Below are 25162 nucleotides of genomic sequence, written 5' to 3'. Positions count from 1 at the left end.
GAGAAAAGGGAACCCTTGTGCACTGTTGGTGGGAATGTAAATTGGTGAAGTCACTATGGAAAACAGTATGGCGGTTCCTCATAAAATTAAAAATAGAATTACCATATGATCCAGCAATTCCATTACTGGGTATATAGCCAAAGGAAATGAAAACAGGATCTGCACCACCATGTTCGATGCAGCATTATTCACAGTAGCTAAGATATGGAAACCACTTAAGAGTTTATCAATAGAGGAATAAAGAAGATGCACACATAAACAATGGAATATTATCCATCCATGAGAAAGGACATCCTGCCCTTTGCAACAACATGGATAAACCTCGAGGGCATTATGCTAAATGAAATAAGCCAGACCAAGAAAGACAAATACTGTAATGATACCACTTATATGTGGAATCTAAAAAAGCTGAACTCATAAAAACAAAGAGTAGAAAGGTAGTTACCAGGGGCCAGGGAGTGGAGGAAGTGGGGAGATGTTGGTCAAAGGCTACAAACTTACAGTTAGAAGGCGAATAAGTTCTGGAAATCTAATGCACAGCACGGTGATTACAGTTAATAATACCGTATTTGGGCTTCCCTGGTGGCGCAGTGGTTGAGAATCTGCCTGCCAATGCAGGGGACACGGGTTCGAGCCCTGGTCTGGGAAGATCCCACATGCCGCGGAGCAAATAGGCCCGTGAGCCACAACTACTGAGCCTGCGCGTCTGGAGCCTACGCTCCGCAATAAGAGAGGCGGCGATAGTGAGAGGCCTGCGCACCGCGATGAAGAGTGGTCCCCACTTGCCACAACTAGAGAAAGCCCTCGCACAGAAACGAAGACCCAACACAGCCATAAATAAATAATAAATAAATAAATAAATAAAAATTAAAAAAAAAATTACTGTATTAGATACTTGAAAGTTGCTAAGAGATTAGATCTTAATTGTTCTCACCACAAAAAAGAAATGATAATTATATGATATGATGGAGGTACTGGCTAGCTCCATAGCAGTAATCATACACTATATAAATGTATCAAAACAACTGTTGTACACCTTAAACTTACCCTATGTTATATGTCAATTATACCTCAATGACAAAAAAATAATGCAGGCTACTGCTTGTGGGAGATTCTGGGCATTTTTTTAAAGCTTCTGATTAACAAAAATCTATCTGAGGACCTTGTGGATTGGAGTCTGACTCTCTGTCCCCTTCTCCCAAAGGAATCGCGTGATTGAATGTATGTTCTTTCAGAGTATAGCTTCTATGAAACGGACTCTGACCTCACGGCTCAGAGGGTGTCAAAGCCCTGCTGCCGCCGGCTCTTCAGGTACACATTATCAAAGTCTTCAGAAGATGGAGCCTGTCCCACAGTGATCGAACGGGGCGGCCCCTGAGGTGCTCCCACCCGCTCTGGTCCACCCCTCAGCTGGCCTGTGTGTCTGCTGGAAGTGCCCGAGGAGGCTGATTGTGGAAGAAATGTTTTCATCATGAGAGCTGAATGCAGGCAGGTCTTCAGCTTCTGCTGGTGAGTTTAGGCATTCCAGCCTTTTCAGTTCCCCTGCCAGAGATCCTTCATGCCCCCTAGCGGTGCGAGCAGCAGAGAGAACGGGCTGGTCTACATTCCCTTTCCAGGGACTTCGCTAGTCAGAGCCACGTTTGTTCAAGGCAAGTAAGCACAGGAAACGGACAGACAAAAACCCCTTCCGGATGGTTATCTACGGTCCCATGACTGAAAGCTTTTTTTTAAATAACATCTTTATTGGAGTATAATTGCTTTACAATGGTGTGTTAGTTTCTGCTTTATAACAAAGTGAATCAGTTATACATATACATATGTTCCCATATCTCTTCCCTTTTGTGTCTCCCTCCCTCCCACCCTCCCTACCCACCCCTCTAGGTGGTCACAAAGCACCGAGCTGATCTCCCTGTGCTATGTGGCTGCTTCCCACTAGCTATCTATTTTACGTTTGATAGTGTATATATGTCCATGCCACTCTCTCACTTTGTCACAGCTTACCCTTCCCCTTCCCCATATCCTCAAGTCCATTCTCTAGTAGGTCTGTGTCTTTATTCCCGTCTTACCCCTAGGTTCTTCATGACCTTTTTTTTTTTTTCCTTAGATTCCATATATATATGTTAGCATATGGTATTTGTTTTTCTCTTTCTGACTTCATTCTGTACGACAGACTCTAGGTCCACCCACCTCACTACAAATAACTCAATTTCGTTTCTCTTTATGGCTGAGTAATATTTCATTGTATATATGTGCCACATCTTCTTTATCCATTCATCTGTTGATGGACACTTAGGTTGCTTCCATGTCCTGGCTATTGTAACTAGAGCTGCAATGAACATTTTGGTACATGACTCTTTGAATTATGGTTTTCTCAGGGTATACGCCCAGTAGTGGGATTGCTGGGTCGTATGGTAGTTCTATTTTTAGTTTTTTAAGGAACCTCCATAGTGGCTGTATCAATTTACATTCCCACCAACAGTGCAAGAGGGTTCCCTTTTCTCCACACCCTCTCCAGCATTTATTGTTTGTAGATTTTTTGATGATGGCCATTCTGACCAGTGTGAGATGATGATATCTCATTGTAGTTTTGATTTGCATTTCTCTAATGATTAATGATGTTGAGCATTCTTTCATGTGTTTGTTGGCAATCTGTATATCTTCTTATCTTTCATAAAGGAGGCAAGAATATACAGTGGAGAAAAGACAGCCTCTTCAATAAGTGGTGCTGGGAAAACTGGACAGCTACATGTAAAAGAATGAAATTAGAACACTCCCTAACACCGTATACAAAAATAAACTCAAAATGGATTAAAGACCTAAATGTAAGGCCAGACACTATCAAACTCTTAGAGGAAAACATAGGCAGAACACTCTATGACATAAATCACAGTAAGATCCTTTTTGACCCACCTCCTAGAGAAATGGAAATAAAAACAAAAATAAACAAATGGGACCTAATGAAACTTAAAAGCTTTTGCACAGCAAAGGAAACCATAAACAAGACCAAAAGACAACCCTCAGAATGGGAGAAAATATTTGCAAATGAAGCAGCTGACAAAGGATTAATCTCCAAAATTTACAAGCAGCTCATGCAGCTCAATAACAAAAAAACAAACAACCCAATCCAAAAGTGGGCAGAAGACCTAAATAGACATTTCTCCAAAGAAGATATACATATTACCAACAAACACATGAAAGCTTTTTTTTTTAATTAATTAATTAATTTATTTATTTTTTTGGGTGTGTTGGGTCTTTGTTTCTGTGCGAGGGCTTTCTCTAGTTGCGGTGAGCGGGGGCCACTCTTCATCACGGTGCGCGGGCCTCTCACTGTCGCGGCCTCTCTTATTGTGGAGCACAGGCTCCAGACGCGCAGGCTCAGTAGTTGTGGCTCACGGGCCCAGTTGCTCCACGGCATGTGGGATCTTCCCAGACCAGGGCTCGAACCCGTGTCCCCTGTATTGGCAGGCAGATTCTCAACCACTGTGCTACCAGGGAAGCCCATGAAAGCTTTTTAATGAGGAAATGTCCTCCAGGAAAAAAGTATTTGCACACATTTGATGGAAAATAAAAAGGGCCCTTTGGCTGGGCTGCACCTCGCGTCCTCCACGGCAGCCTCCTCAGTGTGTTCTACGTGGACGGTGCCCAGAGCCCAGCACTGGTGACGGCCCTCCTGGCGTGGCGAAGTACAACTGCCCTGGAGTGTTACTGCATCTTCTTAGGTGCTGAGCCAGGGCTGAGGCGTGGAGAGTCCCCTGCTTCGGATATGGAGCAGCTGCCCGGGTCTGCTTGTAGAGGAAAGGGACCTGCGCTCAGCCCAGCACTGTTGCCCTGGCTTAGTGCCCATACGAGAGGGCTGCCCACACGTTTCTTTCTGAAAGCACATGATGACTAAATGGGAGATGAGCCAAGGCCCTTATGACTTTGGCCTTGCCCTGACACAGTCACATTTCTTTTGGGAGCTGTCATGATATAGTTGACGGGGCACTGGTTTTGAAATCAAACAGTGCCTCCTTCAGAAGCCATTTGTTAGCTGTGTGACCTTGAAAAATTAACAGTCCCTCTGATCATGTTTCCATCTGTAAACAGGGTTAATGATACGTTTCTTACAGAATTGCTGCGAGAACTAAATATCTATCTATCATCTATCCATCTATCTATATCTCATACATATAGACTCACACACATACATGAAGTGTCGAATAGGATGCCTAGCACATAGCAGGTGCTCAATACCGGTCAGTTCCTTCATCTTCCCATATCGTCACAATCGTCCACTCTCAGATCCCTCTGTGCCTGGGAGGAGAGCAGACCATACATGTCACGAGGCAGGACCCCATCACCACCCCAGCATCTGCATATATGGCTCTTGCTCCGGAGACGGGTGAACAACCAGACTCAGTTCATCTGCTTCTGAAACTTCTCAGGTCTAAATTTTTATTTGGCAGGCTTGTTTTTTGTTTGCTTGTTTTGGCTTGTTTTGAAATGACACTGGAGATCTGGTGCTTGGGATTTCTTCTGTACTCCAGCCTTAGCAGGACACAAACAATCTCATTTTTCTATAGTGAGTGGGAGTTGCCTTTAACCCCCTGAGATTCTCATCTGACCCAGAGACTCCCAAGTTCCCTTCACTGACTAAAAAATAACTTAGAATCGGTCGTGGGCGCTAAGAGGGCAGGGTGTGGTGACAACAGGCCCTCCAGTAAGGAGTGGACTCGCTAGAGTCAGCGCCCGGCAGCTCTGACCACATCCTCTTCCAGCATCACGTGCAAAAATGCTCTCATCTCGGCCACACCTGGAGGGCCTTCCCTCCCCGTGCTGACAACAACCTTATCATACGTCTCAAGGAGATAAAAAGCAGGGAAGGAGAGCAGCCCGCTGACCTTTACACTCTCCACTTGGCATCAAGGTTTGCTGTTGTGCTTTTGGTCCTGGAATCCTAAATCCCTCTATTCCTGGGGGCAGGGCAACTTTTTAGGAGCAGTTCTGAAAACTGTTTCTCGTAATTATACAAGCCTGACAACAAATTAGCTGTGGTTAGTTAGCACAATGACATGCACTACATCTATCCCTTAAATCCGACGATGAAATCAATGAAGAAAAGGCTTTCAAACACACACATCTCAAAACTGACGTCAATAATAAGATACGTCCTATTTTTGTCAGGTGCTTTCCCTACATGGCACAAAGCTCCCTCCAAGCCTCCTGGCTCCAAGGAGAAGCAGCCTCTTGTGTCTAGTCAACACTAACTGAGAAACACTGGGAAAAGAAGAGAGAGAAATGGGGAAGTGTAGACAAATGGTCATTCTTCCCTCAAATGTCTTAAATGTCTCATTCAACAAATACTTATCGAGCATCAACTATGTGCCAGGAACTCTTCTAAGAATTGGTCCATCAGTGAGTAAAACAAACAGAAACCTCTGCCCTCAAGGAGCTTACATTCTAGTGAGGATAGACAGACGGGGCCATGCTGAGGCAAAAAGAGACACCAGTAAAATTGATCCTGCCATTATTTAAAAATTTGATATTTTGCTCCTCGTGGATTTTTTTTTTTTTTTTGCACTTTGACTTTTAAAAGTATTGCATCAAAATATTTATCTTGATTGTTTAATTTTTTGGTGTCCCCTTAAATTTTGTACCTGAGGCAAATCTCACTCCCCTCATCCTAGTCCCAGCTGTGAGACAGGTGCTGGTAGACGCATGGTAGGCTCTGAAATGCACCACACACATCTCCCCTTTGAGTCCGATGCACCCATTTTCCCCAGCTGCCCAGAGTGTTGACGGCTGACAGCTCACAGCTGAGTCCCTGCCCCCGGAGACCACCCTCAGCCCAGAGCCCTAGCCCAAGGACAGGCCCTCTCCCCAGGGGCAGCCTACCTCCCATGATTGATCCACGTGGAGAGAGAAGATCCCACAACCCCAGAGGTCAGATGACAATGCTTAACTGTCAGAAGCAAGGTGGGAGTAAACGGCTCACTGAGGAGCAGGGTCAGAACAGCAGGGAGACACTCACACAGAGCTGTGGAAATGGCTGGAGCCCCGAGATGAGTCCCGAGATCAAACTATACACAGTGTTTTCAAAGTGTAGTCTCTGACCAGCAGCATCAGCATGGCCTGGAAAACTGTCAGAAACCAATTCTCAGGCCCCAGCCCAGACCTACTCAGTTAGAAACTCTGGGGGGTGGGGACCAGCAATCTGTAGTTTAACACGGCCTCCAGGCACTCCAGATGCACTGGTCAAGAGAAAGGATCTGGAACAGGCTGAGGGCAGCTGTGCCAATAAAGTCAGAATTCTCTGGCCAGCTTCTGGACCTGGATTAATTTTTGGACTCGGAGCCCGCTGACTGAAGCAAAGGTCAGGTCCTCAGGTAGAAGTACCCTGCAACACCTTGGCAAGACTACATGACAGTGATTACCCCAGTCCTTCTACAAAGGGACTGGCAGGTATTTACCTGGGTAACTATACCCTGGGGAAAGGAAATAGCCCAATACTTAATACTTTGAGAACCATTGCACACAAGGTCTGAGTTGAAAAATGATACCTAGTATGATACAAACATGTTCCCCCGGTAGAAAGAATGTGTGTGTGGGCCAGGTAATAGATGGACCCAGGTCTACTTCAGAGTAGGCTGAAATAGATAATACTTGGAAGTTGCCAGAACACTCACATATCCACACTGGTTCCTTAGCCTGTGAATAAAAGTGGGAAAGGACAAGTGGGAGCCTCTGAAGCTGCCCCTCTACTCCCCCTCTGAGCAAGACTGCAAATTACACACATCCCGAGGCAACTAGCAGAAACTAGCGCCACCCTTAAAGACCTAAAGGAAGAAGAGTGGTGATCCCCATCAATTTCCATTTAATTCATCAGTCTGGCCTCTACAAGAATTAGATCGGGGAAAATGTCAGCAGAGTACCCCAAGCTCCATCAACCTGCAGCGCCAACGGCAGCTGTTGTGCCAGATGTGGTATAAGCCACAGCCACGCGCCTACCCCTCAGCCCCCCACCTCCTGCCCACAGCAGCTGATCTGGAGGCAGCAAATGATACTCAGGGTCTCTCTCCTCTACCATCCATTCTAGATTTCCCTCACCCTTGGTTAGCACCTGTGACAGACAATAAACTGAGTAAATGTTATAGTATGTCAGATGATAAAAATGCTGCAGAAAAATTAAGTAAGGGGAAGAATGTTTTGCAATTTTGAAGGTAGGTAGGCTTCATTGAAGTGACATTTGAGCAAAATCCTGAAGGAAGTGAGGAGTGATTACCTTCAGAGAAAAAGCACTCCACAGATAGAAGAGTAAGTGAAAAAGCCCTGGGGCTGCTTCATGTCTGGAGAATTATAGGAACCAGTATGGTCAGTGTTTGATGTCAAAAAGGTAGCACGTGGCCAGATGTGCAGGGCCTTAGAGATCAATATTATACGGACTTTGGCTTTTACCCAGGATGAGATGGGAGCTGCTGGAGGGTTTGAGGTAAGAAGTAATATTACCTGACAGGTTCACTCTGATTACTGTGCTGAGAATAGCCTGTAGGGAAGCACAGTGAGAGAGTATAGTGGCTTGGACTGGTGTGACAGCAGCAAATGTGGTGAGAAGTGTACAGATTCTGGATATATATATTTTTTCTTTTTAAAGAATTTTTTTTGGTGTGGACTTTTTTAAATAATTAATTAATTAATTAATTAATTTATGGCTGTGTTGGGTCTTCGTTTCTGTGCGAGGGCTTTCTCTAGTTGCGGCAAGTGGGGGCCACTCTTCATCGCGGTGCGCGGGCCTCTCACTATCGCGGCCTCTCTTGTTGCGGAGCACAGGCTCCAGATGCGCAGGCTCAGTAGTTGTGGCACACGGGCTTAGTTGCTCCGCGGCATGTGGGATCTTCCCAGACCAGGGCTCGAACCTGTGTCTCCTGCATTGGCAGGCAGATTCTCAACCACTGCGCCACCAGGAAAGCCCCTGGACCATTTTTTTAAAATTATTATTATTTATTTATTTATTTTTGGCTGCATTGGGTCTTCGTTGCTGCACGCAGGCTTTCTCTAGTTGTGGCGAGCGGGGGCTGCTCTTCCTTGCGGCGCGTGGGCTTCTCATTGCAGTGGCTTCTCTTGTTGTGGAGCACGGGCTCTAGGTGTGAGGGCTTCAGTAGTTGTTGCACACAGGCTCAGTAGTTGTGGCTTCCGGGCTCTAGAGCGCAGGCTCAGTAGTTGTGATGTATGGGCTTAGTTGTTCCGCGGCATGTGAGATGTTCCCGGACCAGGGCTCGAACCCGTGTCCCCTGCATTGGCAGGCGGATTCTTAACCACTGCACCACGAGGGAAGTCCCTGGATATATTTTAAATAGAGATTCCATAGGATTTGCTAACAGATGGGGTGTGAGGTACAAGAGAAAGTAAACGGTCTAGGATGACTCAAGTTTTTGGCCTAAGCAATTGGAAGGATGGAGTCTCTAATTTCCCAAGATGGATAAATCTGGGAAATGCACCCGTTTGATGGGGACAAGATCAGGAATATTATTTGAAATATGTTGAGGTGGAGGTATATTGACTAGGAGTTGGATAGAGGAGTCTGGAGTTCAGGAAAGGAATCATCAGCTGACCAATAGGTTTGGGGAGCCCTAAGACTCAATGAGCATATCAGGAAGTGGGGTGCAGATAGAGAAGAGCCCTGGGTCACTTAAACATTAAAGGTCTGGGAGAGGAGGAGAAACTAGGTAAGGAGAAGAAAAGCTGAGGAAACCAGAAGAGGTTAGTAAGGAAAACCACAGGCATGTGATGTCCTGGAGGCCAAGTGACAAAGGATCCCAGGGAGGGGACAGGAGTCAGCCACACCAAATCAAGTAAGATAACTGCTGCTCAGTGATCATTCAGTCCTGGAACCAATTCGTCCGATTCCCAATTTTGCTGTGCTACCAGTCTCCTTGATGTATCAGGAGGCACTGAAAAAGTTAGATCTGAAATATTAAGCAGTCTTTCAACACTGGTTTATTACAGAAGCCCTAAATTAAACCAATTTTGTCCCCACATAGAAGTGTGCCTGATGCAAATACTTGCTTTCTGGTGGTTCGATTCAGCCAAGGCTTAAGGTTCCAATGAAACGTAAAGAAGAGTGGCCTAAAGACCATTTACACTCACAAGATAAATAACTTACACCCTACTCCTTAGTGAGATCAGGCCCAGCGTGCATATCCTATTTCCCTTGTTGTTCTATATCTTGCATCAGAGTATTTACGTAGACACATGAACAGTTTACTTGAGTTTAACATTTCTGTCAAGTTCATGTTTACAAATATTACCTTCAGATGCATTTTTAAGCCTTTAAGAGGGAAGGCGGTGGAACTGATGTAAGAACAACAGAAGAGTTACCACAGCTTCCTGTGTGTGTCCTCTGAGTGGCAGTGAAGGGAACGAGTGTGGGTAATGCTCCCCTGTATACCTGGGGTGGAGGGCTGCTTCGCCACTTGCAAGATGGGACATAGACAGCAAAACCTCTACTGGAGAGAGTACTAATGTGAGCCAGGAGCCTTCTTTTACCTTTCCTGAATGTTAACAATATGGAAATCAGACATGGAAAATGTTATTCTGAACACTGAGGAATACACACTGGCCTCGCCTTCCACATTTTGAGTTTGTCAGATTTGGAACTAGGGTGTCTGATAAGCTGCATCTGAAAGGTTAACCTGGTCCCAGGTAGTCCCTAGACTTAGACATTCATCAGGGTAGGTAGGTTCTGAACACCCAAGTGCTGTGGATTGGCTGAAAGTGAGCTCTAGGGATCTTCCTTGTGGCTGACCTAAGATTTTCTCTAGAATTGTTCTTCCAGTAATTCCACCAGCTAGGCAGCTTTAGCACTAGGGGAAGGCATAGAAATCAAATACAATACACACATAAAGAATACGTAGGTTTGCAAGAATTAAAAGCTGTCAACCAAGAATAGATCTCTATTATTATAGTTTTGGTATACCTTCAAAAAAAAGTTTAAAGTTTGGCTGAATTAAGCCAAAGAGTTAAAGATATCAGAATAATATGCTTGTTTTGTCTGTATTTCTAAGAAACACTAAAAATTAAAATAAGAAAATCCCTATTATAAATTTTAGAATACCACATATACACTGAAAAGTATATCTTTAACAATGTCAGAAAACTCAACTCTTTTATGTAGTTACGATAGAATTAAGATCCTGGTTTGGTCCTCTCACAAAGAAAATTAGGTACAGCTTTTATTGTGTTTAAATAATTTTACATTATTAAAATGTTTTCAAGGAGTCCACTGGCCTGAAAAAACTATATCCTGACATGTTGATTCAGAATTAAAGGTTATTTTTATACTTTCCTTTATTGACTACAAATATGATTTTTGAGACTGTACATATTTCCCCTGAGACACCTATGTTTTTCCTTGGTACACACATTAAATACCATATAAGAGAAAGTCTTAGTGGTTGTAAAATCACACAGTATAAAAAAACGTAGGACACAGCAGGATAAAATGTGACCTCAGGACACTAAACATTTTCAGCTCTGAAACTAAGGGACCCCACAGTAGTGGTAGTACTGACTTCCCCGTGCATCCCCAAAGCCCTGAGTTCAGCCATTAATACCGTTTGCCACTAAAGGAATAAAGTGCCTTAGGGGTAGTGGATTCTATGACTTGAGTTGGGAAAAAAAAATAAAATGAGTCTGGAACATGCTGTTGTTTTCAGATAGCATGGGTGCTTTTGGGAAAATCAGAGTCTTAAAAGGACATTGGTGTGAACATAAAGGGACTCCCCACTGACCGAGTTGTAAGAATTTGCCCATCAAAAACAAGTACAGAGGTGGTCATAACACGAAAGTAAGCTGGGACAGAAGTTTAATTTTTTTAATAAGTAGGGGAGCATTCATATTGAGTAGTTTATTTCTTCTAATAATTATGTCTGTTTACACTATTTACATATAGAGTTATTGCTCTCTGGGTAAGCACTGAAGAATAAACACTTGGAACTTGTAACTTGACCAAATGATCCTGGCAGAAGAAGGTACTAAAAAAAGTAGGGTGGATTTATTAGCACAAATAATAGGACATATGGTGAGATAATACCAGGTAGAAGATGGCATAGACGGTCATATACAGTAACTAAGGAAGACGGACAATTCAACACTGTATTTTAAAATATGAATTACTCAGTGTCCTGAAGAGACAAGTTAACTACATGAAACTAAGTGCTCTACAATCAAGATTGAAATGAAAAATGAAAGCTCTAGAATACAACCATATTAAATGATAAAAACAGGTCAAAATACCCTAATGGCAAATCAATAGGTTAGGAATTATCAGCCACGCCCAGCTTAATACATCATTACTGCAAAAGATACCAAGTTTCAAAGACAAAAATTTATAAGAAAGTAACTTAAAAGTTTACCATAAAAAAAGTCAGCTCAACACTGTGGCTCAAGTTTGAATTACCCTAGTCTTCACAATCAGACCATGTCCAGGCCAAGAATCACCAGTCAACAACCCAGATCCTTTGCTTTTCCTTTAGTTCTCGTAAGAATGCCAAAACTCAGGGAAGTACTAACACTTAAAGATTAGGAATATATCACATTAAGAATCATACTACACTGGGAAGTTAGTAAAGTACAGAAATAATGAAGAAATTACCTAAACCATAGCCTTGATGTTTTAGGATAGGTTTATGTGAATGTGCAATAATAACTTATAATCACTGCTTATATATGTTGTTCATCAGCTGCTTAAGGTGTCTGAGGATTTCAAGACTCATCCATACTAAATTTGTACTCATAGTTTAAAATTTTTCAGAAAATTTAATTAGTCAATTTTGGAATTAATGTTTAAATGCTCAAGAAAAATTGAGATTCCTAATTTTTTTTCTGTATGAATTTAATGAAGTGATCATTAGACAAAGTACATATAGTTTTCAGTATTCCTCATGTCTAAAGTCCCTCAGACAATGAAAGAATCTATTATCATTTTCCAAATTCAAACTTCAGAAGAGAACATCTATAATTATGAAATCCTAACGACCCTTGCTAGAATCTAAAAGAAGAAGTTACTCTAAAAGCATTTAAGAAAGACAAAGCTTGAGTGGTCTTTTCCTACCAAACACAGTTATTGCTTGGTTTTAAAGACAAATGAATCGTAACTTAGTAGGAATCATGTTTCCATGTTAACCACTTGGATGGATGCCATGATATATGACTGAAACTACTGCACACTCTCTTCTTCCAAATGTAGGATTTAAATTGTATTGAAGGTAAGTCCCCAAGACATAAAAAAGAATCTGAAGCACAAACTGTTGGCTCAAGAAAGAAAGGAAAACTCAAAAGGTCAATACCCCAAGAAAGCTACTATTTGACCAGTGGCCAGATCTCTATGACTATCATGGAACTGTGAGAAGACCTCTCAAAGAAACAAAAGCTTCAGTCATATTTAATCTGACACATGAGAATAGATACAAAAAAATTAGAAAAAAATCACATGATTTTGGCAAATCAATAAATATTTACCACACTCAGCACATCTTGGGTGGGTGAAAAAAAAAAAAACAACAAAGGAAAAAAACAAACAGAAAAAGAGTTCATCTGACTTGTTAGCATTGTGAGTGTTACCTTCCTGGCATTTGCTCCTGAGTGAATGAAGGGATCTCAGGAAAACCTACCCCCTAAAAAACACCAAACCAAACCCAAACAAAACAAACAGAAACATCTTTGGGAATATAAGTACTCTGTTTGCAAAATCAAGCACAATTGTTAATTAATTAGATTCAATTAGATTCAAGTGCTGGTATCACACTGACCTTCATTGATTGTGTGTACAGCTTTTCAAGTCATTAAGATAAACCTGAATTTATAAAACCTGATGGGGGGGGCTGGTGTTCAGAATGGTGCCCAATATGGTCAATACTTCTATATATCCATAAACACCATGTTGATATCCTGTAGGTGCTGGCTTGAGTGGACGAGGGTGAAACTTGACCAGAAAGCTTTTCATGACTATGGCTTTTTTCTCATTTCTTCATCCCAATCAAAATCTAATGGTTCATCGTCTAGTTCCGGTAAAGTGAAGAGAGATGTTTTGGAAAGACTCAGTCTCTCGGTGGATCCCCCCAGCTGAAAAGTTTTCCTTTTCCTGCCAAGCACTGTAGCTGCGGTCACAAGAAGAGGGCTGGGGCCTCCCTCACCCTGGTTCTTACTTTCAGGAGGAGGAAGGGATTCTGATTTGGATTCAGAGGGGGAAGTAAAGGAGAAGTCTGCCAATCTTGCTAATGTGCAAGCATGAACCTTGCCACTTTTACTATGGCACGAAACCTCTTCCTTTCTGTCTCTTTCAGAAGCAAGATGGAAACGCCCACTGTTGCTCCCAAGCTCTAATTCAGGCTGGACAGCTCCCTTTGCAGGGGCACGTTCCCTCTTCTCTCTTGGTCCATCTTTGTCCGGTGGCTGCCGTGACACCTCCTTTGTCTTATCTTGCAGCTGAGCTGGGCTTCTGATTTCTGAGGTAGAGGCCAGCTTTTCTGGATCCTTCCCAGGCAGAGCTGCTTTTCCTCTAGCTCTACGTTGGGGAATTTCAGGACTCTGAACTGCTGTTTTACTTGTGCCAGGAGACACATGGCTGCAATCTTCAGGAGAGTGGGTCAGTTTTGACTTCTGTTTGAAAGTAAATTTTGCCAGTTTGGCCACAGGGGGACCCGGACTCTCAACACTTTCAAGGTGGGGCTCTTGCATCCGAGCAAGGGATTTCTGTCTCTTTCTTTTGGGAGTTCCAAGCACTCTCTCTGGGCTCTGTACAGGAGTGGGCCGAGGATGAGGAGGGCTTGTGGGCTGCGAGGGCGGCCTGGCGGGTTTCCTGCACAACTCCTGGGCCCTCTCCTTGCGCAGCTTGTGCAGTTTCCTGGGGACATGATGAATCAGTACTGAGTCTGGCTCATCAGCAGATACTGCTGCTTCAGAAACCATTGCTGCCTTTTTTGCCTTTTCACCCTCAAGGCTGTCTGGCCTCAATGGAGCTTCTGTCTCTGCTGGTGTTGGAAGTGGTCCAGTTTCCAATTTGCTCCCTTGGTCTGGCTCCCTTTTTTCCTTACCCTGAGATTTGTTGTGGGAGATTTTCAAAGCCATTTCCCCCCCACTTGTTTTGGGACTAGGAGACACAGGAACAGTGTTTTTAGGTTCCATCGGATGAGTTGCTATGGAGTCAAACCAGTCCAAACTGTCATCTTGGCTATTTCTGTGCTCAGCTGAATGCCTTCTACTTGTCAGTCTATCGGGCCCCAGATGGGATGGGGGATTGAGAAGTGGGCTTCCCCCGGGCCTGCCTCCAGTAGAGGACAGATGTGTGCTACAGTTCACTTCCTGCTGAGCTGATGGTCTGAGCTTTGATTCTTCCCCTGGATCATCTCTCAGGGACCCTGAAGTTGTCTCTGCTTCCATTGCCCGTGGCTGGTGTTGACACACACTCTGATTCTGTAACCTGTAGAAGATAAGGAAAACGTGTACTGCTTTAATCTTTTCATTTCTTTATTCTCTGAGATGCCATCTAAGGCTTTAAGTCCAGTATAATTCCGGGTTGATACCACATACAGTCCCTTACAGCAGCAGGAGGAAATTATACGTTCATCAGGATAGAATTCAAGTGTTCTGATAATCATTCTAATCTGACCTAAAATGGTAGTAAAATAAAGAAAATGAAGTAGCAGGTTTGTGTACATATTTTCAGATCTCTCTGAAAGTCCATTTCATTCATTTTAGAATGCTCAGTCTTCTCTCTCGTGTTAAATGTTCTCCTACAAGACAGACGGGAGGCTATGTGCAGAGTTGCTGATTACGGACCAAGAGAAGTGGCTCGAGTTGTTTGGTAGCCAGTCTGCAGATCTGAACCAAAGTGAAAGACTATAGTTTACGAGCTCCTCACATCTCTTAACTGAGGTACTGAATTTTCGTGCATCTGAAAAATCACCTTCCTCAGGAGTAAACAGACTGTGACTCCTCCGCGCTGTGGCCCCCGCCCCTCCGGCAGCCACCTGCATGGCAGACCTCCTCCAGGCAGCCGTGACCTCTTCCCTGCATAGCCCAGCCACGTTGCAGCATGTGTTCTGGGCAGCCACTCTCCATTAGACTGATACAGAGTTGAAACCTACTGACCTGCCCAGAAGGTGGAGCTCATCTTGTGATATTCGTTTTAAACTGGAATAATGCCAGAGGACCAATTTCTAACAGGGATTGTAGCTTCTTAAAAGGAGGTCCCTTAGAAAGCCCTTCCTAACAACCTAGAAATGCATTCTCAGTATAAGGGGCAATATGACTCTGCTTCCATGCACTAAATCCAAACAGAAACTACACCAAAAAGCAGATGAGTAAATTATTCTAAAGGTCATGGGTAATCATAGAAAAAGGAACAGAAGAAAATACGTTAAAATTAAATGGATTTTAAACTTAAATATATTTAAATACATTAACATGTTAATGATAGCTGTCTCTGGGAAATAAGATTATGTCTGATTTTTTCCTTATTAATTTATTATTGTTACTTTCAAAATACTCTATAAAGAAAATGCATTATTGCTTACAATTGGGAAAAAAAAATACCCGAAAATTATTTTGGGCTATAGTCACTGGTAGACTTGGGAACATCAATACAGGAAAATCTAGATTCACTGTAGTCACAGCCAGACAAAAGCAAAACAAAACAAAAAAAAAATCCCAAATACCTTTCAAAATTACTACTATCTAGTACACTTTCAGTATCAAATTGAGGTCAGGGATACTCATAATTGTTAACACTCTACAACTTTAAAAATTTATGGGAATTTTAAGGGTAGAATAATTTAGCCCTACTATCTTAGTCTGATTCTGATGTGGGAAATTAATTTCTCCACTGTTTAAATTCTGCATTTTACTATACCTCCTAAGACATCTTTGCACGCTGTTTTTGTTTTTTTAACATCTTTATTGGAGTATAATCGCTTTACAATGGTGTGTTAGTTTCTGCTTTATAACAAAGTGAATCAGCTATACATATACATATACCCCCATATCTCCTCCCTCTTGCATCTCCTTCCCACCCTCCCTATCCCACCCCTCTACATGGTCACAAAGCACCAAGCTGATCTCCCTGTGCTATGCGGCTGCTTCCCACTAGCTATCTATTTTACATTTGGTACTGTATATATGTCCATGCCACTCTCTCACTTCGTCTCAGCTTACCCTTCCCCCTCCCAATGTCCTCAAGTCCATTCTCTACATCTGCATCTTTATTCCTGTCCTGCCCTTAGGTTCTTCATGACCATTTTTTTTTTTTTTTTTTAGATTCCATATATATGTGTTAGCATACGGTATTTGTTTTTCTCTTTCTGACTTAATTCACTCTGTATGACAGACTCTAAGTCCATCCACCTCACTACAAATAACTCAATTTCGTTTCTCTTTATGGCTGAGTAATATTCCATTGTATATATGTGCCACATCTTCTTTATCCATTCATCCGTCGTTGGACACTTAGGTTGCTTCCATGTCCTGGCTATTGTAAATAGAGCTGCAGTGAACATTGTGGTACATGACTCTTTGAATTATGGTTTTCTCAGGGTATATGCCCAGTAGTGGGATTGCTCAGTCGTTTTGAGATGGGTAGAACAGCCACCATTTGAGGCTGGCTGTCACTAGTAAAGCATTTTCCCAAAGAAAAGTGATAAAAATACAAACAGCTTTATTATTAACATGTGCTCTCCTTAAGAAATAGAAAACTCTTTCCCAAGGGGATAAACCCACGTGCTACTGGGAGTTTTCCCTCTTGCTAAGCTTAGCTTTAGAGTGTGTCTTGGAGGTAATTCAGTTCCTTTGCGGGGCACCTGGCTTTGCTGCTGTGAGGATCAGCTCCGGAACATGCCCTTGCATTACAGAGAAATACCAGAAGAAAAAAAACATTTTAAAGGCCATTTTAAGGTCTGTTTTTTAGACCATCACCTACTCTTTTTTTGTTTTCCTTCTTTCCCTCCAGGAGGGTCATTTTGAATTTGGTGAGTCCAATTGCTATTTTTCTATCACACAACACTGCTTCTGAGCCTCACATTCCTTCTTTCCTGAATCCAGCATGTCCGTTTAGGGTAGTCAAAATGACCAGTTTCTGGTCACTCAAAATGAGCATCCTTTCCAAAAGCAAAACCAAACCCAGGATAGGCCTGAAAAGGATCAGCTACATCAAACTAAAAAAGAACCAGAGGAAGAGCTTTGATCTTAACACCATGCTCTGGATCGTGAAAAAGCCAGGAGACCAAAAAAAAAAAAAAAAAAAAAAGAGTCTGATTTTAGACGAAGTGCAAGTTTACTGCAGGCTGGCACCTGGGTATCAGTGGGACAAAACCAGTCCCCACACTTCCCCAAAAGGCTGTGCTGAGGTTTTATAAACAGAACAAGAACACTGCTGGATGAAGAGAGTGAGCAAGTAGGAGAGAAACGCCAGGAAAAGCAAGGTTTTCCTTAAACAGTCAGTAATCCCAGCATGCTCCCAAACTCTCCCTGTGCAGCTGCTCTGCTCCCACATGCCCTCCATTCACCAGCCCCCAGCTTTGAGATCAACACCGGTAACCAGATTCAGGTCAGTCATTAACCCACTCACACGAAGGAGGAAGAGGCCCGATGGACACACTTGCCATTCCTCACTCCTGCTTCACAGGCACAGACTCAAAGTCAGGCTTTTTAGAAGCTCACGTATTTAGGGAGCATGCAAACGTGAAAGTTCAGGCAAAAATTCTTTAGGTAATGTGTGTGACACGTTCCTTCCCACATGTCCACATTTTAACAAGTCACTAGAAAGGGGAGTTTTGAAACACTGCTGTTGTCATTCCTGAGTTGTTCCCCTGTAGGATGAAAAACAGTTCCTTCATGGGCTTCCCTGGTGGCAAAATCCCAGTGTGAATAAGGCCATAAAATCAGTCATTTATTCAGTATTCCATGTGAGGCACTGTGCTGAGTCCTGATACTAAAACAGAATATTTAAAATAACTGTCGGGACTTCTCTGGTGGCACAGAGATTAAGAATCCGCCTCCCATTGAAGGGGACACGGGTTCGAGCCCTGGTCCGGGAAGATCCCACATGCCGTGGAGCAAGTAAGCCCGTGCGCCACAACTACTGAGCCTGCGCTCTAGAGCCCGAGAGCCACAACTACTGAGCCCACATGCCACAACTACTGAAGCCCATGTGCCTAGAGCCCGTGCTCCACAACGAGAGAAGCCACCGCAATGAGGAGCCTGCGCACCACAGTGAAGAGTAGCCCCCGCTCGCCACAACCAGAGAAAAGCCTGCACGCAGCAACGAAGACCCAATGCAGCCAAAAAATAAATAAATGAATTTATTTAAAAAAAAGAAGAACAGTTCCTTCTTTAACATAAAATACCTCATTCTCACTGCGGAGTGTTTTTTAGTCTGAGTGTTAAATTGTAAATTTTTAAAAGTCATGGATCTGGGCATGTAAGGAAGGAAATCATGATGCTGAAGGGAAAGTCAGTGCTGCTGCTAATGGACCAGGAAGGCCTTTCCTGGGTGAGAGTCAGTACTTCTATCTCTACTTCCGTAACCTTCCCAGTGTTCCAGCACAGGCTGGCCTGAAAGCAGTCTGGGTCTCTTCCTGCGATTTTCTTCTACCAGAGTTATATAATGACTAATGATCAAACATTTATTATGCTTGGAAGAAAGCTTTACAAACAATAAGAAAATAATTAAAATACTAATAAGCACTAAGATTCTTTATGTAAAGGCCATTGCACATGTCCTCTCCTGGTGATGAAAAACGATACAGCCAAGTTATAAAATATTTTGTGTCTGGGTCGGGCCCAGGATGGGATAGATCACTGCCTTAGAGGCCAACTTCCTCTTCCTCAACAGCAGTCCCAGCCACCTCTCTGAGTCGCACTGCTCTACTTCTTATACTGAGCCAAAGAAAGAGAAGAAGAAAAAGTGGTGGCAGTAAACAGGATACAGCCCATTCACCAAGGTTTCTTGATGGAAACTGTGTGTCACATTGGGTGTAAACTGTAGGTGGCACACCTTGGTGCTCCTCATATAATCAGGACCCAGTTTATTACATATAGTAAAGGACCAGTCAGTGTTCTCCGTGAGGCTCACCAAACCAGTAAGCCAAGGAAGTGCAGCTGTGGAAGGTGGTCTCCAAAGAGGCAGCCATCAATTCCCTCATTCCTATATGTCTATGCCACTTCTCCCATCAAGAGGTGGTGTCCATTTCCCTTTACCTTGCATGTGGGTTGACCTTGTGACTTGCTCTCACCTACAAAATGTGGTAGAAGTGATGCTGAGTCAGCTCTGGCCCAGCCCATAAGAGGCCTGCAGCTTCCACTTTTGCTAAGCTACTTGAGTCCTAAGCTACCATCTCAGAATTCTTACTACCTTACAGTAGAGAGAGCCCAGCTAGCCCCCGGTCATTTAAGCCACCCCTGTGAAGGCACCACGTGATGGAAGCTATCTTGGATGTTCCAATTCCAATTGAGCTCCCAGCTAAATAAATGCAGGTGTATGAGTGACCCCAGCTGGCACTATGTGGAATGGAGATAAGCCATCCCCACGGAGCGCTCCTGAATTTCTGACTCCCAGAAAAGTGAGCACCAAAAAGTTGTGGTGGTTTTTTGTTTTGTTTTGTTTTGTTTTTAAGCTACTGAGCTTTGAGGTAGTAGATTATACAGTACTAGATAACTGAAATCCCCTACTGAGAGTACAGACAGATTTTCCACTTACTTTATACTTCTTTCATTTCACTAAATGCCAAACAAGCATTTTCCATTATATGCTTTTCTTGGTTTTCTTTTCTCACCTTTCAAGTCTTCTTAGCTCTTCACTTAAGAGGCTGTGCAGCTCCAGCTTTTCCAGAATAAGTTCACACTGCTTCTGGTACTGCTCCAGAGGGTTATCAGGAAAGGATGTGTGGAGTGCATTCACACCTCCTAGCAGTGCACCTCCCTGAAAGGGTGAGAAAACGGAAAATACCAGCGAGAGTCACCAGGCTAGCCTGCCTACAGGAAGTACACACTAGGGACCACTGATCCCAGATGGCTAAGACCAGCCCTCTACACCCCCATCACGGTATCAGAATCACCTGGGAGGCTTTTTCAAATTTCAGTGGTCCTCTCCCTCAATTCCTGGTGGCGTGCATTGCTCTGGGAAGCCACACTGTCTCTAGTGGGACGATAAGCATCTCCCAGGTGTGTTGAGGAGAAAAAGGATTGAGACCCACTGGTTTATACCAGTGGGTAAAGCAATGCTACTGATGCAGAGACTGTTTCTATGACAATTTTTTCCCCTTCTTTTAAATAGTTTCCTTTGGATATATTTCCAGGAATTACTAGGTCTAGAATAGGATCATTTTTATAACTCCTGATAGGCTATAAATTGTCTTTTTTAAACAATGCTTATAACTAGGGTTCAAATATTAGGTACAAAATATCCTTACCTGCATGGAGGACTCCATTACCGACACCACTGTAATAGCATCTTCCAGAGTCACTGTGTCACGGAACATCAGGCGAGCATGAGCTAATAAGGTGCATTTGAAAGTATGAAGAATTATTTTTATGAATTTTTGAGGTGATAAATGTAAAACTCTCCTTCATCTCCCCTATTCCAAAACTGTATTTTATAAATGAGCTACTAACAACAAATAAATTTTACTAGAACAAGCACATAAGTCTAACTTCAACTAGCTTTAAGGTTGTTTCTCTAATAATGGGCCTAGTCCTTCTGCACAGCCCATGGCAATTCTGTGTATTTACATGAAAAGGTACTCTGGGCTCCAGCAAAGAAAGGTGCTATGTGGCATATATTTAATATTCAGTAACTTTCAATCCTTACTTTCTAATCTATTATAAATCATACAAAATTAAAATTAATATTCATTTCTCATCCCTGGTACATCTCTTTATCTGTGAGCTTTTCAAAACTGCCAAATTTGCAAGCCTGAATCTTGGGTATTTCTTGCCTTAATATTAGTTATAAATCCTTGAAAAAGTGAGGCACTTTTGTTTTATAGAACTTTTTGGTAAGCCTATATTATATCATCATATGATACAGTCAGCTCATGTGAAAAAAATTTAGGATTGTTTAATAAGGGCTAAATGTAAAAGCCAGTATTAAAAAAAAAAAAAAAGTCTGGAGACGCATATTAGCTGCAAGTATGCATGTAAGTCTCATACCTTAGGGATGGGATAGAGCATGGCACTGTTAATTCAGCATTATTGTGTTAGTGGTGGGCTGTGAGTGGCAACTGGTGAGAAATAACCCAGGATGCTATATAGGAAACATTTCCCAGTAAGGGAGTATTCCACCCCAAATGCTAATAGAAGCCATCGAGAAACAAAACATCCGTAAATAAGACTTTCTAAATGAATGATGTCTTAAGTTATGGGAGGTTCTGAGATGTCACAAAGATTCCTCTTTCTTAACGACGCTTCGTTCCACTCAACATCTATAATCCGTCCCCAGAAGAGTGGTTTCATAGCTCCGAGTTTTTACTTTTTAAGTGACTATGAGCAAGCACCTCAGAGATCATCCTCACTCATCTCTGAATTCATGGTGCCAAGTCCCATGCCTTGCTCACATTGGATACCCAATAAAAGTATTATCTGCTGAAGGAAATAAACCTTCTGCTAATCGTATCAAGCTTTCCAGCAGGCGGATGGTTGTCCGGGCAGCGTTCCGGGAATCGCTCTGCCTCTGCATCTGGTAGTACCGGAGGAGAACTTGATTACCCTCATCAGACAGTGTGGGCTGCAGATTCCTAATGAGGCAGAAATAGGTTTTCATCTTCTCCATGCTCCAGAGCTTCTCTGATTTGCTTGGATAACCTGTATATATATCAGGTATTGGGTCAGTAATTTCTAAGAACAGGCAAACATCTCATATTAAGGGTTTTGCTAAAGTTCTTGTACTCACTTTTAAAAAGATAACCTTCAGGTTTTGTGGCCATTGAAATCTAGATGTGTCTCTGCATATAGTTCTATAATAAACAGTCTTAGGCTCTAAGCTTAATAAAGGTAAGCTTCCTACAGAGGTTTAAATTATTCAGAATAATTCTGTTCTGCCATATACAGAAATAAATAGTACTTGGTAAACCTAATTTTTTGACAGAAGTCCCACATTTAGAATTCTGTTTCATAAACTCAGTCCATTTTTTTTGTGCACAAGAGGTGAACCACGTGGTAATTATATATCATCAGGTTCCCCCCTTTCACCACACAGGACACGTTTACCAACTTTAATCTCATCAATGGCAAGCAGAGAAAGACCCTTTTCCTTCTGTTTATTATTCTGGGCTCACTAACTGACTCGTCTCACTGCTTTCTATCTAAGCCTCTCTCTACTGCCCATTAGGTACGGTACCTTGGGTATTTATTTAATTTTCTTCAAGGAAAATTTCATTTGTTACGTCTACGCTTTGTCAATTTGAATGATTTGTCTGCCTCCACGTACCTTTGTTTTCTAAGATAAAGGCAGAAATTATACGATCCCAGTCTTCATTCTTGGTATCAAGCAAAACCAGGATCAGGTCGAATCGACTTAAGAGCGGGCTGCCAAGGGCAATGTTCACTGACACAGACTCGCGGGGGTCGTACTGGCCTTTGGGGTTGGTTGCTGCGAGGATGGTGGTCCTTGTGTTCAGCTTGCACACGAGGCTACCAAAAGAGAAGGCACAATTCACTGACTGTTGAGATTCAAATGAAAAGCAAGATTAAACTTGTTCATAGAAAGGGACTGCTCTTGCGCCTTGAAAACCTACACTCATGTGAAAGAGAATGTGAATGATACAGACACCAAGTTCAAATGAAGGACATTTACACTAGCCTATCTTGAAGAGAAGTAAGTATTTAATAAACACTTCTTATGCCCTGACTACGAGCAGACCCCTCTGCTAAGGGGTGTGAAGAGGTATACAAAGTTCAGCCACACATGGATACTGCTCTTAAGGAGCTTGCAGTCCACTAGCTATAACGGTAAGACAAGGCAGAATATGGTAAGTTCTAGAAACATAAATTTCCCAGGGGAAGTAAAGATGATGTGTATTCAGCTATGTGGATGGAAGAGACACTCAGAGAAACATTACGAAGTAGTTTTTGAACTGGGCCTTTCATGACATCTAGACTTGTTCTGTGCGTTCACTTACTTTGTTTCGGTTTTCTAAAAGTGAAAGAAACAGGCGGAAGGGAAAGGGAGGGAGGGAGGGATAAAAGAAGAAGAAATCAGGAAAAAGAAAGGTTGATCAGCATAGTGTTTTTGAGGAGTAACAGTGAAGGGAAGGCTGCGGAGGAGGGCTGGTCAGATGGGGGAGGACCACGGATGGGACACATGGGAGAGACAAGGGCAGTGGCCCCGGAAGAGGCACTCAAGTCTTCAACAGAGCAGTGACAGAATAGATACGGAGGTGACATAACTTATATGTTGTTTTTAAACTTGTTTATGATGGGCAAGCCCTCAAAATAATATGGCACATTCACTGACAATAACAAGTATAGCATTCTTTCTCTGTAAAGTTGTATGCTCTCTAGTGATGACTGTTTTCAGTTACAGCGGCATGTCTGCTTCTCTCAGCAGTCACAACCCTGGGACATCGGCAAACATGTGCTATGTCTGTTAATCCCTGATCTATTTCCAGTTGGCTTTAGCAATTACCTCATGCCTGAAGACTGAAAAAGTTTGAGAATTTTTATTTGTGGTAAATGGCACAAGAAGACACAGAAGAGAAAGACAAACAAGGCACTTTCACTGAAAACTAAATCCTCTTTTTAAAAAAATTATTGATAGGGAAAAATTTTGAACAGAGAGTCCACATCTTAACATTTATGTACCAAAATGACTTTGTAAAGGCAGCTGTTTAGAACCCAGATTCAAGTTTGCCATAAAACCAATGTAATAAATGGTCCCTAACTAATCCCACAAAAAGCACGTTTAATCCAATACTGAAGCAAGGCTGTTTGCATTTATCATAAAAAAGGAATATTGCTGCAATACTGGCAATGAAACAAAATACAACTGCATATGAATTAATTTCTCAAAAATTATTTTCTGAGAGGTAAAATCGATTGTTCTTCCTCTCTCTGATCAAGAGCTATTTACAAGCCATTTCCTGTGTGCAAAGGGCTGTACTGAGAATTGAGAAGGGTATACAGCTGGTCCCGGCCTTCAGTTAGTTTACAACAGAACTGCTGGAGGATGAGGAGGCTCAGCACAGCGCCGGCCAGACAGGACGTGTGCAGCGGAAGCTGGCGGCAGCGGCAGCGCTAGTGTCCGCAAAGACAGACTTCTGCGGAGATGCCTGGATACGTGTAAGACAGAGAATCTTAACGATATCCATGACGTGAGAAGGAAAATGAGCAAGCCAAGATAGAAAAGGGGTGGTGAGTTATTCCTGAGGTAACTGGGGAAAAAATGAAAGGAGAAGCTTAGGGAAGGGGGCTAAGGAAGATTTATACGTGAAGAAAACAGGTTTCCTGAGGGGCAGCTTGTGGAAATTCAAGCAATGAAGGTAGAGCGGTGGGCAGGAGAAGAGGAGACTGTGTGGGATAGGAAGTCAGGCAGTTGCCAGTAGCAAAGAGGAGGATGGGGACCGAGTCAGAAGGGACAGAGTGGTCTCGATCACTTGAAAGAGGGGAAGAAAGCATATAAACCTGGTGGCTGCAGACCTGTGTACAAACGTGACTGCATTACAAACTGAATGGGGCTTTAGCGAACAAAGATGCTCACACAGTCTAACCCTAAGTACTGTGTGTACAGTAATGCTTCGCTAAATACTACTGAATGAGGAACTCATGAATTAGTGGAAGGTAAGGGTCATTTTCCCAATCCAATACAAGCTCTACCTTCCTCAGTAATAAGAAGATAACTACCATATTTGTAATACCAAGCACTGTGTTAGGCTTTATGTATACATATCACCCCTAATCTTCACAACAACCTGAAAGGTAGCTATTATTATCACCAACTTGGAAATAAGGAAACTAGAAGTCCCAAGATGCTAATAACTTCCCCAAAGTTACGTGGAGAGCCACAGAGCTGTGATTCAAACCCAGATCTGCTTAACTCCAAAACCAATGCTCTTTCATCTCCAGACTGCCACCCTGGTGGTATCACATTTTAAACACCTCCTGTGGTCTTGAAGATTCTGCCTCATGTTTTAGGTATTCA

The 25162-nt window shown here is 42.7% G+C and overlaps 1 protein-coding gene and 1 long non-coding RNA gene across 21 annotated transcripts in view; one reads left to right on the top strand and one right to left on the bottom strand.

Annotated features, from left to right (window-relative positions):
* MCM9 (minichromosome maintenance 9 homologous recombination repair factor) overlaps window positions 1-25162 on the bottom strand; it is a 126796-nt gene that overhangs the window by 31935 nt on the left and 69699 nt on the right. For 11 of the 20 annotated variants that reach the window (XR_014267272.1, XR_014267273.1, XR_014267274.1 and 8 more), the window contains exons 9-12: window positions 22454-22656; window positions 21625-21828; window positions 20439-20521; window positions 19803-19948 (exon numbers count right to left, since the gene is read on the bottom strand). Coding sequence is in view for 12 of the 20 variants with exons in the window: in XM_082474528.1 (XP_082330654.1) it covers window positions 19803-19948; window positions 20439-20521; window positions 21625-21828; window positions 22454-22656 (636 nt within the window). In the remaining 8 variants the exon portion in view is untranslated. The other 9 variants (XM_082474524.1, XM_082474526.1, XM_082474531.1 and 6 more) reach the window with 9 other exon arrangements.
* On the top strand, window positions 4300-12517 carry LOC309666988. The gene is made up of 2 exons (XR_014267452.1): window positions 4300-11384; window positions 11479-12517. It is a non-coding gene; the product is annotated as an uncharacterized lncRNA (long non-coding RNA).

Source organism: Balaenoptera physalus (genome assembly GCF_965194825.1).
Source record: "Balaenoptera physalus genome assembly, chromosome: 9".
Lineage (NCBI taxonomy): Eukaryota > Metazoa > Chordata > Mammalia > Artiodactyla > Balaenopteridae > Balaenoptera > Balaenoptera physalus.
The sequence above is the reverse complement of the archived record's forward strand: the minus strand, read 5'-3'. Positions and strand labels throughout refer to the sequence as shown.